The following is a 17,967-nucleotide window of genomic DNA, read 5'->3' on the forward strand; positions in this document are numbered from 1 at the left end:
CAAGGACATTCCATTCTGGTTAATAATGCAGTCTCAGATCTGCCAGAGACCTACTCTTTTTTTGTTATTTGTTTTTTTCAGTTTTGCATGTGATCATCATCTCATACTGTGCTGTAATAAGTTACTGGAGTAATGCCCATGTAAACCCTGCCCCTTGAATTCTTCCTAAGATAACATAGGAAACCGCTTTCCACTTGTTTTTGTGGTCTTACCAATACAACCACATGAATGTGTGGGTGCTTTTTAAAGCCAATATTAAAGTGACCTCCAACACCCAAAACATTTAAAAAAAAACACATTCTAAATTGTATTCAAACTCACCAGCTGATAAACATTACCTTTAAATCATTACATAACAAGTGATAATACTGACCTTTTTAATGTTTGTGAGCTGGCATCTATACTAAAGAAGTGAAACTTTCTCAGGAATGGTTTGAAATAAGCAGACAAGTTAATATATTCAATACAGCAACATGAACTCATTTAGGTTTTATAAATATAACCAACATTTCATACATAAAGAGTTCACATAAACTGTGTGATGCACTTACTAAGGCTTAGTTAAAATATTATATACTTATATAGAGACTTATGCTTATGGCAACTAAGAAGCAAATACATATATTAGAAGACCCTGTTTCTTTTACATTAAAAGCAGATTATCCATCATAGTCTGAATTTCATAATTATCAACATTATAATAAACATTACTGCTACATTTTCTTAAACCTATTGAATATGGCAGTTATGGGTGTCTTAATATGTAACTCTTATGACTAGACTAAAACTGAAGACTAGACTAAGGGCTCCTACACACCAGACACGATGCGACAAAATGACTTTTGATAAGTATCTTTCACATGACAGGCGACGCGGGGGCAACATGAAATAAATAGGATTGAATCCTATTTTTTGCGTTTTCTTCTCGTGACAGCTAGGGAATTAAGCAATCAGAGAACAGCTTCATGCACGTGGTCCAGCAGGGTGAAGCAGTATCCAAAATGACAGAGAGAAAATAATACTTGCTGTGGAAGAATACCCAGAGCTTTATGACAAAGACCACCGCAATTATAAAGATAGAGATGAAATATAATATATGGGAGTCGAAGGAACTGGATATGCCTGGTTTGTAGGATTTACTGCCATACATCTTGAAATACCGTCAGAAAAGACATGATTTCCACATGTTGATGAATATGTACCAGTCTTAATCATACAGATTTGTCAATAGCAATTTGTAATAGTTTTATAGCTCTGGCAGTTTTCCAATCTGTGGCATCACGTCTGTGTTGCTTCGGGTGTGTATGGTCATGTCACTTCGAAGTATCTGGTCGCCCGATGATAAATCGGACTGCGTCTGGTGTGTAACGGCCTTAAGGCTGCTTATTATGAATCGGGCCCTGCAAGTGCATCATATTGGTTATAAAGATAAAGTGACAATACATACACAGTTATAACAAATTTAACAAACATTGGCATGAAAACATACAAAAACTTTTATACAACAATTCTGTTCTGGTGGAGTTTTGTCCAGTATTACCTTTAATGTATTAAAGTGAAAGATCAATTGCACAGCTTTAAAATAAAGACAAGCTCAAAAGCTCAACTTGCCAAGTCTTGCTAAAAGTATTTTAAAAAAGGTTATATAACTTTACAAAATTAAATGTGTCCTTTACAATGTTATTTATAATGTACAATTTACAGTTTGCAATGAAAAAGAAGAAAATAGTTATGAAATTACGTAAAAACATTTTTCAGGTAGAAAAACAGCTAAGTGTTAAATAACTAATAAATACACAGCTTTCTAAATTAAGTGCGCCCTGCTTTAAAATCAGGAGCTGCTATTGCTCCAAACAGCACCAACTGCTGTATAACAGAACTCAAAAGACATCAAGGAATATATTATAGATTTAACACTTCCCACTGCTAAATGTTCACAGTTCTTTTGCAAACTTTCTCCAAGAAATAATAAAAGTAGTCCATTTCATATACAATATGGCACAAAAATGCATTCATGTAAAAATGTATTTGCAAAAAAATGTATTTGATTAACAGTTAGACAAAATGTGCTTCCCTATTTTCTAACTCTTGCAGGCGCCTGGGCCGCAGTCTTTGATAAACCGGCCTGACATCACTTTGGCTCAGATCTTCAGGGCTGGAATTGGGAGAGGGCAGCTGGGCAGATGAAACACTGGATGTGGCGTCACAGTCGTTTGGGTTTTTCACAGTGTCACCCTGCCCAGTCTCAGAGTTACTTGTGGCTGCAGCATATGTTTTTGGCACTAAATCTGCAGCTTGTTTTTCTCTGTTGATAGAAGGAGGTTTGTAGAAAGTCCCTGGAGGAGGCTGCAAGGTTCTTGGTGCTCTGAAGCAAGAGGAAGCAGGATGGCCATCAAAAGAACTAGCCTCTTTTTTTGCTGTCTGTACTGGCCTAAAGGCTGCAGTGTATGGCTTATTGGAGCGCATAGTATTCCCAGAAGTGCTCCCAAGATTGTAGCTTGCTAGTGAAGAGGCAGACAGAGTGTCATTTTGCTGACTTTCCAGGGGTACGTTTGCCATAATCATAGCAGTCCTGGGTGTGATATTATAATGTTTGTACTGCTTGTCCCATGTTCTCCTTAAGGACTGAGTGTCATAGTAAGAACTCCGGCAGCATGTAGAATATGTCTTTGTTGTGTCTAAAGTTTTCTCAATCGCGGGGCTCCTGTCTCGCTCATTTACATTTCTGGAATTCTTCTCATTTAGACGGGAAGGGTTTAATAGTCTTTCACCTGGCATGCTAATCGGTCGAAAAGCTAGTTTTGATCGTGGAGGTCTCATTTGAACTTTGGCTACACTGTGATTCGATTTGCAAAAAGCTGATTTCTGCCCCTCTTGAAGACTGGGCTCTGATGGGAATTTCTCAGAAATCTCAAACATAGCTGCAAGGAAAATAAAAAAAAAATGTTAGCAAAGTGAAATATTGCCTTAAAAACCACACACACTTTTTTAATGAAATGAGTTTGATCATTGAGTCAATCTGAACTTAGCATGTGTTTCCTCTGTGTCATTTGCACAATAAGCTTGTGATTTAAATGTTGCTGCTTTCTCAATGTCAAGATGTCATGTATGTATATGTTTCACCACATGTATGTATGTGTTTCACCACATCAAGGAACCCATTCCACTTGATTCAACTTGTGTTATCGTGTTATGAAGAGTTGTATAACTATGTATAACTGAACAACCATATCAAGAAAAAAAGGTTCCCATACAGCAGAATGTATGCTGGGGGACCATTTATAATGATAAGAGGAACTTGGTATCTTTATCAACTGTTTCGGGGGGGCAAATATAAGTGAAAAGCCATTTGAATCACTGCCAGAAGCTGTGGAGTAAAATGCTGGATGAGGAAAGGTGATGTACTAGGACAGTACAATATCAAATGTTTGCAATTTTATTGTAACTCCATGGATAAGTGGAGTCGAGAATTCACTTCTGATAATGAGGTAGTATGTAAAAATGACACAGTGTGGTGTGTGGATGCTGATGTGCAATAACCTTACTCAACAGTCACAATACTAACCAGCAGAAGAATCTCTTGCACCTGGTTTGTGTTTTACATCCTTTACTTCATCCATCAAATGAGTAGATGGAATTATAGAAGAATGCCTTTTATATACTTTAGAGCTCTGCTGCAATAAAACAGGGAGAACAAAAAAATGTAATTCTAATCTCCATTGATTTAACAACAGAAAATCAAGTAATTCTAAATCACAACAGTATACTGGAGTGACGCACACACTTACTTCTTTGATGTCCACTAATGATTTAGAGTGCCTCTTTAGATGTTGTTCTTTGTCCTCTGCTGAGAAGTTCGTTCCTTTCAGCTCAAATGTTGAGCTCTCTCCAGCCAGAGGTATGGCTGACAAAGGGCTTAAAGAGAGATCGAAGATTTTTCCATAGTGCAAAATGAGCAGCTCCACAATCCGAGCCTGATAGGGGTAATCCACAAGGGACGAGAGAGAAACCTCAGCATCTGTCTGCCTTGGCTTGATTAATGTGGGCCCAAAAATGATTCCCAGATTGCTGGCTGTCATTTTGTTTTCTTCCTGTTTTTCTGCCACTCTGTAAAACACACCCATATTATATTTTATATATATATATATATATATATATATATATATATATATATATATATATATATATATATATATTAAAGCTTGTACCTTTATTCCCAACACAATCTTATTTAATAACACACATTTTATTTAGTACAATATACTGTATTAGGGGTCTCAATCCTTCTTAAGATATACTCAGCATCATCTAGTAAGTTAAGATACTTTGTGATGCATGTACTCCTTACATTTTTTGTGATGGATAATTGATCTCTTTGTTGTGTAAACACACACACACTACAGGGCAGTTTTAGCTGACCCATTAGAAAGACTAAGACCTGTGTGAATGGGATCTCTCACCTGCACAGGTGTCTTATGAGGTACTGCAGAGTGCTGTAGTGGGACCGGGGCAGCTGCCTCAACATGTCTCGAATTTTGAAGATAATTCGGTTCAACTCAATGCTCAGGTGAGGCTTCTCTGTGCCTGGGCTGTTCATTCGCCCATCTACTTCCTCAGTGTTGACCTGCTGACTCTCTTTGGCCAGGCCAATAAATTCATTATAATGACGAAACAAAATCAGTGGCTCTGGGAGCTGCAGTGGGGGAAAAAAAAGTTCTTAGATACAAAGGCATTGCACTTGAAATTGAAGTCAAGTGTATCCAAAAATCAACATGGTGTAAAAGCCTGTACACCTGTCCAAGATCTTTTTTTTCCAGGTCAGTAAATTACTAAATCTACTATCTAATAAATGAGTTCTCCCTCCAATGCAAATATGTTATACCCATTCTGACCTCTGATTCTTTCAATATCCCCAACAACAAGCATATGTACACACCTGTCGCAGGTACAGTTTTAGCACATTGCTGATGTCATGTGGATATAGATCAGAAAGCTCCACCAAGTCCTTCCCGTTTTCAAATGCCTGGCAAAGCTTCTCAACCCTTGATTTAGCTCCGTTTACCCGATAAATACCCTGCAGAGAAATAATAATATAAATCAGGTTATAGGCATTCAAACACATTTGTGACCACCACCAAAAGAAACAGCATAAAACAATACTGCAAGTGCATCTAAGCAAACTAATTCGTTTTATTCATTTAAAGGAATATTAAGCTGTTAAAGTCAGAATTGAAGAAGCCGTTTCAATCTGATGAAAATGAGCTTACCTTTATGTTGAGAGCCCTGTTTTCAATTTCAGAGGTGCACTTTTTGATTATAAAAGGTATTCCATCTGGGTTATTTTTGGCAGCAAGAGTAAAATCAACCCCAAACAGATGGAGACGACCATGCAGTTTCTTGTGGCCGCACTGAATAGCTAAGGTCTCCAAGCATTTCTTGTGACAAGCGAGCGAACACTGTAACAGAGAACAGAAACAATGATGTTTTAAATGTACTGCCACAACCACTAATCCATGGTTTCATTCTCCTGCCTCTTACTAGATTTAAAAATAGTTTTGTCCAATACTCTAATGTTGAATTAGTCTTTTTAAAATGTTTTGGATGGCTTTAAAGTCTCTGTAACTAAGTAACCTAGTTCACATGTGGCACATCTGAATGGTTTTATAAGCGCAGAGAAACATCACATAGAAAACGGCTTCATTTTAAATATGCTTAACAAAAATGTCTTACCTCCTCACACTCTGCACCCTGAAATACCACCAGGCTGTCACACTCCCTGCATTTTGAAGGAGCTCTCAGCTTTCTGAGTCTGTGGGTTTGTGCGGCCTTGGACAAGAGCGCATTCCTGAAGGGTCCTGGGGAGCTTGCCATTTCACATGTAATTTCGTTTATACCTAAAGCAATACAATAAAGTAAATACAGTGTCTTGCCTGGTCTACAGCATTGCCAATGTTGGAAGACTGATAAAGGCACTAGACGTAACGTTTGCCAACGTCTTGCTTGCCTTGGAAGTCTAGGGATCAATAAACCCAACAGGGCAATGAAAAACTCAAACATTTTTGCACCTAAACAATGTAAAAAAAGCAAACGTCTCACCATTGTCTGAAGGAGAAGGTGGCTCTCTCTCATCAAGGTCATCTGCAGAGGACATGGTGCCTGTGGATGGGGTTCTTGGCAGCCTTCTTTTAAAAGCTCCTGTAGATTAAATTAAGTTTCTTTAAAAGCAAATAAACTGCACTTAGCTAAGAGATAGAGTTAACTGTAAACTGGTCTTCAACAAAATGAACAGGAAAGCTTGAGAGGGGCACATTTTATACCAGCCCCTAAATGGGTGTTGACCAGTTGACATGTTCACCTCATGATCACAGGTGATTCGCATCTCGAATACACACTCTTTTCTTTCTTATTTTTAGTGATGAATGTAATCCTTACTATTAAAACTCCAAGAACTCAGTAAAAAAAAAAGCTAAAAACACAGGATTTTAATATCAACATTAAAAGCACATTTAAGACAATTATTCAGAGTAAACTATTTATTACAAATACCTTAAAAGTCTATAGACATTGTCTTTATATTCCAGTTAATTTTAAATCTGAATTAATTGCTGTGGTCACTATAAAACAAAGTGTTCATTCACACAGGCCTAACTGCAGACTGCAATTCCTCTACAGCTGGTGTTGTTCATAAACACTCTAATCCCCAGTTAGATCATGTACCTGGGCTGGCGGTAGGGGAGTCCATGGATCTGGACTCACTGCTCCCACCTGCACTTTCTGAGTCACTGCACATCCCTCCTCCCTGACTGCCAGTCGGCCAGGCGCGGAAAGGCCCTTGCCCCCGTAGTGCTGTCAAAGGGGGAGAAGAACATCATTTATTAGTATTAGTGAAAGACAACAAAATATATACAAGTAAAACACCACTGTGAAAAGAAAACATACTGTTTTTGAGCTGTAAAATCAGCCTGTTTCATTCATTTCTTTTTTAAAACATATTCTACATTCAATTTTATTAACAAACAATACACATGTTTAATAACCTAGGTAGTACAAGGTATAAATAACATTTTCTTTATAAAATATAAATTATTACACAAATGGTTGAAGCAAACAAACTAATTGTATACATTTAGCTTGAATGAGCAATAGGATTATGTACTTAATGGAATTAAACATTCTTGGGAAAGATGTCCAAATTCAATCTAATACAGAAGCTTGTTTTTGTTTATTTTAAAAGGAAAACATATACTGTAAAGATTTTAAAAAAACGTGGACCCAACATTTAAAACAAAAGGTTTGTTCTTTTAAAAATGCTGTGTTTTTAGTCAGGACTGCAATCCACAAATTGTTACATTAGGCCCAAACCTAATAAACAATGTCCTTGGTAATTACCTCATTAGAAACATCAAACGAGAAGATTGCCTTTCAAGTGAGAGGCTATAAAATAAACAAACGCTTTAACTATTTAATTCCTGAAGGACTTGGCGGTCCCAATACACATGTGAGAGTACTGGAGGGCTTGACACAAAATCACAATCACAAAAGAACCTAATTAAATCAATTTTGGATAATGAAGACAGCATCAACAGCCATGGTTTAATGTGCTGATGGGACTGTTACTACTGTCTGTGCTTTTTACAATGGAATTTACTTTTATTTGCTTTGTGTAAGCAATGATGAGCAATAGAAAACTCAATAGCCCCAGTGTTAAAGTTAACAAAAGCGAGTTAAATGTCAACAAATACCAACACTATAAAAGCGATTCGTCAAGAACAGAGTAATGCCGTCAACTAAAAAATTACAGTTAAAAGAACTCCACTAAACGTAACTGGGATAATGTATTTAGGAGTTTTTATATGAACATACCATGTGTATACCTTTTTATTTTTGTTTATTTTTTTATAAAAATGGTGTTTCATTTTAACCAGAATCAAATGTTTTGTTACTGTAATCTGACCCAGTGTTTTTATCCATAAAGCTTTCGGTTTGACCTGTGGCTAATCTATTTAAAGTCCACCCTCCAGTCAATTATGCTGTAAATGTGTTTGTTTTGTATAATTCAGGGAGGTCTAAAGCAGCCAGACATGACACCAACCACCTCGGCCTGTTGTGTACTCAAGCCATATAAAACAGGCATTAAGTACTTATCACAATAAGCGTTCAAGGCTGGGAAGTTGTGTTAGTCAGTTCTGTGGTGCCTCTACCTTGGATGTCAGTACTGCTGTTGGATCTCGTTTCTCCCATCTTCCCTGTGCGCATGTGGACTGGACTATCTACGTCATCGACAGATTGAAAATCTCCAGAGGTGACCGACATCTGCGACAGGTTTCCATGTGAGGAATGTGCACTGTTCATTGTTCTTTTACCAAACTGCAGCCTGTAGAAAGCGTTCAGAAATAAAAATACATTATTAAAACATGTCCGTTTAAATACAGACCCAAAGGTACGTGAAGGCAGTTTAAGGAAAGAATACACACACTTTAAACAAGGGCTAAAAATGTCAGCACAGACAGAGACTAGCAAAAACAAAATCTTACATCACAGATATTTCCTGAGGAAGGCCTGTTGGCTCACGTATGATTGTTACTTTTTCTTTCAGCAATGTTGGTGCTTGGCAGCATGTGCAAGATAAGCTTCTAACACTGCTGGTGGTTTCAACACTGACGTTGACTTCTCTCTGCTAGTTTTTCTGTTACCTTTTATCTGAACAGGACCCCTGCCCAACAACATGCGCATCTATCTCAAATCAAATATCAGTCTTCACATTCTGACGTGATCACTGAAATATGTATTTTTTTGAGAGCGCAATTATTTTACCCCCAGTGTTCTCCCCAATTTAGAATGGTCTGTCACCGCAGCAATTCTTCACAGCTCAGGAGAACTGAAGGTTCAGTGGGTGTCCTCCAATCCTACAACCAAGCCAATGACCTATTTTACAACCAGGACTTCGAGAGCCAGCAAGCTACCAGCCTCTGGAGGACAAAGACCAGCCCTAGTCACGACAGAGCCAATGCAACACTCTCTCTTGAATCCCCAGCGAAGAGTTCTGACTTCACACAGCTAGGACGCAAACCTGTGCTGCACACTGTATGACTCACAACACACAGCTGTGCTTTTACAAGGTAAAAAGCTACCCCAGCAGCCATTCTTACCCTTCAGTCTGGGACATCTGTGTCTCAAAAGAGAAGGACTCCAGCGGGCTTTCTTCCTTTGGCAGGCTCTTGACAAACTCAGAGTAGCGCTGCCCAGGTTCATACAGCTTGGCACTTTCACACAGCGACTGGTAGTTCACTGGAAGAGAAACCACCTGCCCCTGCTGCATCTGGAACAAGTTGACAGTTACCTGTAAAAGAAAGTAACCCATTACACCAAGTACACATATTTGAAGTGTATGTAGTGTAAGACAGGATGAAGGCATGAGCCAGTTATGGATCACCATCAGTAATATGCAGACTAGGTTAGAAATGTGGAAAACTGTTTAAATAAATGCATACAAAAAAACAGAAATAGATTGTAATTTGCAAAGTACATTTTTAATGTGACCTCTTTCAGACGTTTTTACTGCCTGAAGTTGAGCCAATGATGCATTTTCAAATACTGTATTTTTTCTATTAACTTGTGTGGATTTGGGTGCCTTTCATTTGACTGCAATGTATGTTGTGTTTGAAATTGTTTGAATTTCACAAAGCACCATTGCTACTGGAAAGTAAACTCTTACCGCTTTCAAAGTAAGATCACACTGGAAGACCAGTTCCCGGAGTTGTGTCAAGATTTCACTTTTCACATTTTCTAGATTGATTTTCTTCTCACTGCAATCAGCTTCGCAGTTTTTATATTGCTCACTGGCTTCATCAGCCTTGAATCAGAAAAAAATTAAAATTAAAAAACTTCACATAAGCATGTTACTTCCATACATCACCCACCACAAGAGAAAGATCACTATGACCTTCATACACACCTAAAACAAAATGTGACAATCTAAATATCTCAAAGGTATTTTGTAACAGTATTGCCAGGTGTTTGTAATTAGACTGAACTACAACCTGGGCTCAGACCAGTTCACAGAGAATGTGGTAGTGCCAACCAACGTCTCTATAAACCCCTGCAAACATCCCCCTGACCAGTATTGGACAAGCAGACACTGCTGAACAGTCTTACTTTCTGAAGAGCCTCTTCCTCTAAGCGCCGCCTCTTCTCCAGCACTTTGCTGCCATCTTTAGTAAGGCCTCCACTCAATCCCAGCTGCTCCTCCTCTGCACGAATTGTCGAGAATTTGGCTTTTCCATATTCTTCGTGACGCTGGTCGTACAAAAGCCTAGCCTTTCTCAAAGCTGAATCTGCCTCTTGCTGTGGAACAGGATATTTTGTTAAAGAAAATAGAAGTGAAAGTGCAGTTGACGATTAACCCTTCAGCAGCAAGAGCTCCTCCTTACTGACAGAATAGATTGTTGCGAGTTACAAGAGATGTAGAAGAGGTGTAGGGATTCTGAAATTAATTAATTTTGCCCTACACTCATGTTTTTAGCCAGTAGACATTTTCATGTGTGTATAATGCATTTGTTTCAGCAGCATCCTTTTTATTACCTGCTACAGTACAATACTGAAAAAATTTAGGCTAATTATAGGCTAGAAAAGGTGTCTCTCTCCTAAAATGATTGATTTAGCTCTACAGATTTTTTTTAGCCCTAGGTTGGGCGCATGGTATTAGAATGAACGTCTGTGTGGGTGTGTGTAATACATGCGTTTCCAGCACTGTATTTAATAACTGCATTATTTACAGTACTCTGTGTATTAAATCCTACAGTACATTACTGAAAAAAACTGATTTTATTCTGTCTTTCATGTACTGTAGTCTACCACTATTGTGCAGTCCCTGTTGACTTGCAGAAATGATGCCTGAGAGAGAACACAGGCAATTCAGAGTAAATCTGCCCCTGTCCATAGGAAACCATTGGTATACGTCATGTAGTATGTTATAAGGTTTATCTAATAATCTCTGATTGAGGTTTTTTGAAGTTATGGATAATGGCTAGTTTACTAACAAACGCATTTTATTGTTTCTTAATGGTCAACAAACACACCTCCCTCCCCCACACAATTGAATTCATTATTCTCATATCAGTGATTGATCACATCGATCATATCAGTTAAATGGGTTTGTTTGAAGACATCATAAGGACAACAGTAGTTTAAAAAAAATACATTAACAAACCACAAAAGCCACCTGTTAACATGTTTGGAAGTTAGCTGCTTAAGTATGCTTAACTGTTAATTGGAATAAAAAGGGGGACAGTACTGTAAAGTGGGACATAATAATAATAATAATAATAATAATAATAATAATAATAATAATAATAATAATAATAATAATAATAATAATAATAAACAACATAGTGCAAAACCAACCATTTTCTTTTGTTCCCTCTGCCATTGTTCTTTGATTTCTTTGCGTAGTTTATCTAGTTCATTCCTTCTGGCTAAAAGAGGCTGAAATAGTAAATGAAGGTGGTTTAGTTTTTATTTTCTAAAAAAGAAACCAAAGTCTTTCTCTGTGATATCAGTAAAGGAGAGAGACAAACACAACTGAAGAGTAACCCATTAACTTGGCATTCTTACCTGAATGAATTTGTTTGTTTGGAGAGCAGTGGCTGTTTGCAGTAAGAGATGGCTGTATTCAATGTCATTTTGAAAGGCAGAGGTGTAGATTTCACGGAATGGCATGTGTTCCTATTGTTATATATATATATATATACATAAAAAAATAAACAATTATTAATTTCTTATTGCAAAACCTGATTAATTCATTAATGTACTGATGGCATTTCCCCAAACTTTGCCTGTAGCCTAAAATGAAAATGTATGCTGTATTGTTCTAAACATCTCAATGAGTCCATTCAGTTTGTGGCAATTAATTAATTAGCCAATTATACAGGACGTCACCGCTCAGAATTGTATAGTTATACAGAAGTATAACCTTTCAAAGATCATTAAGAAGCAAACTTGCCAAGTATTAATGTTTTTTAATGCATCTAATAGGCCATTCAATGAAAATGAAACATTTGGATAAATATTAGACTGCTGGCTAGTCCAAGATTTTGGTAAATCAAATTTCTGTGTACTATGACAGATCCATCACCCCTAAAATCTAGGGCTTGCCTTTAGTCTGATACCATTGACTTATGTATTAGATTGTTTAATTTGATTGACTGTTAAAAAGATTACCTGTTGACCCACAAGGGCTTTTGCCGATTCAGCCATTTTTACAAAGTTCTTTGCACACTCCATATCTGTAAACACAAAGTTTGTCATAAGCAAATACATTGGCGACAGGTTAACAGCACAAACAGAAATGCAATGTCTGGTTACATCCGAGGCATATTATCAACAGATCAGCAGACTGGCCACACAGTCAAAACATAAAAAAGGGGACTATATAGGCAACTGTATTAATTGGCACTACAGCACAATTACCAGTTTAAAAAGTGCATTGTCGATGGCCTATGCTGCCGAAGCCCAGCAACAACTTGAAATCCTTCATGGCAAATTGGATTAGACAGCAAAGCAATCACTCACCCAAGCTGAGCCGCTTCTCCACCCATGACAGAACATCTTTGGTATACTTGGACCAGGCCTTGGCATACAGTAGGGCCGACTCGATCCCACTGTCATTTTTCAGTAGCATGTTGTCAACTTCCTTGGCACGAAGATGACCTGAACAAAATTGAAAAAGGTAAAAAAATGGCCTTTCGACATTCTGCCAACTTGAGTGATGGGCGCGGATCAGCCTAGCTCTCGCAAAGAAAAGCTCTTCTGACCTTGTGCCAGTTGATGCTAAGTAAAAGTGATGGGGCTTTAAAAATAAATAAATAGCAGGCAATACCAGTGTAAGTTGTCACACTACAGCAGGGCAACTACTAGAGTTTTAGTTTTGATAATTAAATTAGCTACTGCAATTTTAATTTAGTCATTGATTTCAGCACTGTAATTATAACACTTAATTAAAGAACATATACAAAAAAAATAATAAAAATGCTAATTTTTTTTTAAAAAAAGCAAAATACAACACTAATATTTCCAAGATCCAATTTTGAAACAAAATAATCTTAAAAATCACTTTTGAAAACTAAAATGGCAATCAATGCCTCCCAATTTCATAAATGTATGTTTTTCACTTGAAACACTTACTCTGAAGATCATCCTTCTCAGCAAGTAATCCTCCCGACTCCACCGAGAGGTTCTCAAAAGACTTGCACGTCAAACAAAGAAAAAAAAAATACAGTATATTTATTTATACACACAACAGTGCAACTTAAAACTTACGTTATTCAAAAACAATAACTGTGTTGGTTTTTTTTTGGACAGAAGCCAAAGATGACAATGATCCTGAGTATATATAAACAGATAGGGCTAGGCAAAGGACACTATGTAAACAAACAGGTTTAGAAGGCAATGTGATCACAATGTGTTACTGTAACTGTCTGGCAAGATTACAGCATATCAAAGCCCATATTTCTGAATTAATCTTTCTTCAAAGGGTTCAGCATTCTGGCAATAGCTTGATTAAGACAAATACAAAGTAATAATTAGTTCATCATAAATTCAGACAGGCTTAGTGAAAGCGTAACACAACAGAACTGTTATCCACTGATGGTAATCCTACCTCTGTGAGGATTGATCATAAAATCAAATTTAAAAAAATATAATCACTATAGCACAATAAAACCACACTTATATTAGATACCTTTCAGTTAATATAGACCCATGTAACTTAGACATGCAATAAATCACGTACAGTACTTCATAATTTTAAGGTGTGCTCTACGACAGTAAAAAGATAAATCATTATATGTGCAGAAGCCTGGAAACCCCTTATTAAAAACCATCAAACCGTCATTATAAATAACTGAAAATAAAAAGTTACCCGACTTCTCCGAGTCTGGGGAAGCCCCAATGCCGAACCGCTGTCTACATCGCCCATAAGGAAATCAGACACTCTGAAAGGCACAATACAAGAGGCATAACATTACTGCAGAGGCTAGACTGCCTGTGTGAACACTGACATTACTGCAGAGGCCAGACTGCCTGGGTGAACATCAGTTGTAATGATGATGAATGTTAAAGCACACCCTCATATTCCCATTCACAAAACATACTGTTGCAGCATGGAGCACTCTACTGGATCTACTTATTATTATTATTAGTTATTTCTTAGCAGACGCCCTTATCCAGGGCGACTTACAATTGTTACAAGATATCACATTATTTTTTTACACATTAATTTTTACATACAATTACCCATTTATACAGTTGTTTTTTTTTTTTTACTGGAGCAATTTTAGGTAAAGTACGTTGCTCAAGGGTACAACAGCAGTGTCCCCCACTGGGGATTGAACCCATGACCCTCCGGTCTGGAGTCCAGAGCCCTAACCACTACTCCACACTGCTGCCCATCTACTGTTCTGGATTTCCCACAAAGACCATAAAAGAGTCTTGGTTATATTTGTTCTGGTTCATATCGAAGGCATGTTTCCATTCCGACTCACTGACAGGGGTGGGATCTGGTACAATGCAGTACAATGCACATTTAAAAAGGTTTAGACTATCTATTACTTTAAACATACAGGAGAAACTTTTCTGCCAAAGCACATAAATAGTGTTTTAAAAAGTTATGATTATCATTATACAGATTTACCTGATTATTTGCAACATATTTGTTTTACTTAATTCAGAAAAAAATACTTTCATGCAGTTTTCACTTTATAATACTGTACATTGTTATTGCACCATCTTTATAATAGGATTTCACAGCTACAGTATGAATATTGACTGATGTGTACTCAGAATGCTGCAGTATACAGACAATATATGAAACTATACATAGATTCAGGTAGAGCATGAATGTCGAGGTTATTGAAGTTAATTTCAGTAGGTTATTTTGCTTGATTATTTGCTTTGTATTGTAACTTAAGAAAACAATAGCATTTCTCATTGATTAAAAGCAGTATTCTAGTTTTAACTGTTATACTGTACTGGTGTTTTAAAACGATGGCGTTTACACATCCACTGCCCTATACAGTAGTAGTATTCACAGTTGTACAAGCAGAGAATTGTATTAAAAATAAATGGAAGCAACCTCTAATATTTAAAACTGTACCTACACATTGCCAAAGGTAAAAGCCAGCGTGTCAATGGATGAAAATATTTCTTGTTTGTTGTCTTCATTCACATCCTTGAAGTTCACACCTGTAATAGAGTGATAAACCACATGTGACTGAGAGAACCAACACAGCTTTACTTTCAAACAAAATAACACTCATAGCCACGTCCCTTTGGGTTGTAAAAATTCTTATAAAAACACACAAAACCAGCTAACGTAACACAGAAACATCACCAGCATATACTGGATACAGTTTGATTGAATGTGTATGGTATGTACCATAATCTATAAAATACTTATCAGTCAAGAGGTGTAATCATGTTATTATGAAGCCTGCTTCAGATTTTACAATCACTGCTATCAGCTATTTATTACAGGATATGAACACTCCACTGTTTTACAAATCTAAAGAATGCATTGAGTAGCACAGATCACTATTAATATCAACACATGTGTGCAAAGAACTTAACATACTGATGGGAATGTTAGCAAAACCCTAATGAGCAAAGGTTTGTTAATGGTGTCACTTTTCATCTCCGGTTGCAGTCTTGTAAAGTGTCAATTTCCTGCCGAATGCCCAAACACTAATGGGTAAAAAAAGTAACGTAAAGAAATCCACTATAATCAAATGCTCTTCAATAAACATCCTTTCTAGAAGAAAAAAAACTGTAATGCGCGAAAACAAAACAAAACACATGCAAGTGAAATGTTTTAATACAGAAGAAGCAGCATCAGACAGGAAGACACTTGAAACAACCCCAGTGCTAAAGTGTGTGTCCTCATTATTTTCCTTCCTGAAAACAAAGGGAGTGTTTTTTTGTGCAGACCAAAAAATTATGTGACGCTTTTCTACTGAAACAAAGCTGCTCCTTGTCAGCAAAATGAGGATATAAAAAGTAAAATAAACTACCTAAATATGGTAGCTTTATGAGTCAAGTGTATACAGAAAACATTTCAAGTCTGTGTTTCACTTTTATACCTACAGTAAATGTACATAGAGTAGCAGCAAATTAGTGTAGCTTTTATAAAACAGCTGAGATTTCTTAATTTGTGAGTACTGTGCTATTTTCTATTTTTAAATAAATAGAAAATGGAAATGTTCAGGAAATAGAATAAGAGATATTATGGAAAATTAAAACCACACACTTTAAAAACCGTGAAGGAAAGATACAGAAATAATAATAATTATGATTAAGTCCACATTTGAGAATGAATCATTTAAGTTAAAAGGAGCATATATACAGTTTAGCTATTCATTTCCTTTGAGTCCAACGCTTACTGAGGCAGAGGAAGACCATTTTTTTTTCTTTCAAATCTACATTCCAAGCAACTGCGATGATGTTTAAACCTTTTGCATAATCAAATTTCACAAATACATTTATTTTCAGGAAATATTTTACTGAACAGGAACATACACCCATACAGCTTTCCAAGGAGCTTTACAATACCTTATCATACAGCCATGAAAATCTACTTAATCAATTGTTTCCTGTCAATGTATTACACTGTCACAGGAAACTCTAGTTCACCACTTGCAGTCTAAAAGTCTAACTAACATTAATACCTAGGGAGAAGAAACTGCTGCACTTACCAACTGTGCAACATGGTCCCCAAGTCTGTCAACCATAAGCACTTGTAAGCAGGCCATACTGGTAACTGAAGTGGATTTTGTGTGTTTGAATGTGTGTTTATGGCGCTCGCAAGATCGTTTTCTTCATCTTGACTTCACTTTTCCTGTTGCAGGAAGGCTTGCTCTAAAACATCTTGTGCTAGGCCCTTTGAAGTCCTCAAAAAGAAATTACAGAAAAAAATAGGTTTCCTGCAGATTTCAGCTTGTTGTACATTTCCAAGTCAAAGTTGTAAAATCCTCCAAGTTAAAATCAGAAAGCCTTTATTTTTATTGAATGTATTGCATCGGACAGCCTCCACTCCTTTTGAATGACTGCAGCCGACTGCTGCTGCTGCTGCTGCTGCTGCTGTGACGTCTTCCCCAGGACATCCTGAGGTTCACATCTTGTCTACACACAACAATACTCTGCTCAAACTTCGCACTTCCAAATATGGTAAATGCATCATCAACATACAATCGCATAGTTGTTGCATAAGGTTTTTTAATAACACAGCAGGAATAATTACAAATTGCTTTTAAAAACGCTCTTGCCAGCTCAAACAAACAGCTTACTAATGTACATCTCTGCATGTAGGTGTTCAGTTAAATACCTCACATTGTGTTTTAAAGAAATAAAAACAGCATGGCAGATTACCTAAAGAAAATTATAAAAAAGCACCACACTGGAAAAAAGATCTGTAAATGTAACACCTCCTTGATGAGTCCAAGCCATGACAAGGAGCTCAAAGACATAAAAATAGTCCCCTCCTTGATTATTGATATTACTTTAAGTTGAAACAGTGGGAAGATTAAATTATGAATCTAAGACGTAATAAAATTGATAGAAAGAGAGTTACTTGTATCTACTGTCAAAGTGAGTTCCAGTATCACAGAAGTGCTGTCCAACCTATGTAATAAACATGCTTTCACTTCTCAAAATACACTTCATAGTAGTTTTTCTGTTACAGACAACAACAATACAACAACAAATGAAACCCGTCCGTTTCGACAGAGTACTCTTTTAGAAATTTAAGATCACAGCAAACCCATGAATCAAGCCAAGTACGATACTAGAACCTGCTGTTGGGATAGCTATCAACTGCAGACCCGTTAACACTGTAGCTTTGTTTTATTTCAATAACCACATTTATTTTTAAATGATACTACTTACAGTTATGGAGGATATAACCGTTACTCAGTGAAT

General features: G+C 36.9%; 1 protein-coding gene across 4 annotated transcripts in view; it reads right to left on the reverse strand.

Moving 5' to 3' along the window:
* Positions 1-363: 363 nt before the first annotated feature.
* Positions 364-17,967, reverse strand: part of LOC117411829 (rho GTPase-activating protein 29-like) — a 51,784-nt gene continuing 34,180 nt past the window's right edge. For 2 of the 4 annotated variants that reach the window (XM_034019627.3, XM_034019617.3), the window contains exons 4-23: positions 15,156-15,240; positions 13,919-13,991; positions 13,183-13,243; positions 12,571-12,708; positions 12,220-12,284; positions 11,614-11,724; positions 11,404-11,484; positions 10,156-10,344; positions 9,716-9,853; positions 9,150-9,340; positions 8,202-8,374; positions 6,718-6,846; positions 6,097-6,195; positions 5,731-5,894; positions 5,268-5,456; positions 4,937-5,074; positions 4,461-4,693; positions 3,789-4,107; positions 3,566-3,674; positions 364-2,921 (exon numbers count right to left, since the gene is read on the reverse strand). In XM_034019627.3, the coding sequence (XP_033875518.3) occupies positions 2,056-2,921; positions 3,566-3,674; positions 3,789-4,107; positions 4,461-4,693; positions 4,937-5,074; positions 5,268-5,456; positions 5,731-5,894; positions 6,097-6,195; positions 6,718-6,846; positions 8,202-8,374; positions 9,150-9,340; positions 9,716-9,853; positions 10,156-10,344; positions 11,404-11,484; positions 11,614-11,724; positions 12,220-12,284; positions 12,571-12,708; positions 13,183-13,243; positions 13,919-13,991; positions 15,156-15,240 (3,551 nt within the window). In that variant the 3' untranslated portion in view covers positions 364-2,055. Of the gene's footprint in view, positions 2,922-3,565; positions 3,675-3,788; positions 4,108-4,460; positions 4,694-4,936; positions 5,075-5,267; positions 5,457-5,730; positions 5,895-6,096; positions 6,196-6,717; positions 6,847-8,201; positions 8,375-9,149; positions 9,341-9,715; positions 9,854-10,155; positions 10,345-11,403; positions 11,485-11,613; positions 11,725-12,219; positions 12,285-12,570; positions 12,709-13,182; positions 13,244-13,918; positions 13,992-15,155; positions 15,241-16,745; positions 17,121-17,967 lie in introns of those variants that run through there. The other 2 variants (XM_034019640.3, XM_034019632.3) reach the window with 2 other exon arrangements.

Source organism: Acipenser ruthenus, chromosome 10, assembly GCF_902713425.1.
Source record: "Acipenser ruthenus chromosome 10, fAciRut3.2 maternal haplotype, whole genome shotgun sequence".
NCBI lineage: Eukaryota > Metazoa > Chordata > Actinopteri > Acipenseriformes > Acipenseridae > Acipenser > Acipenser ruthenus.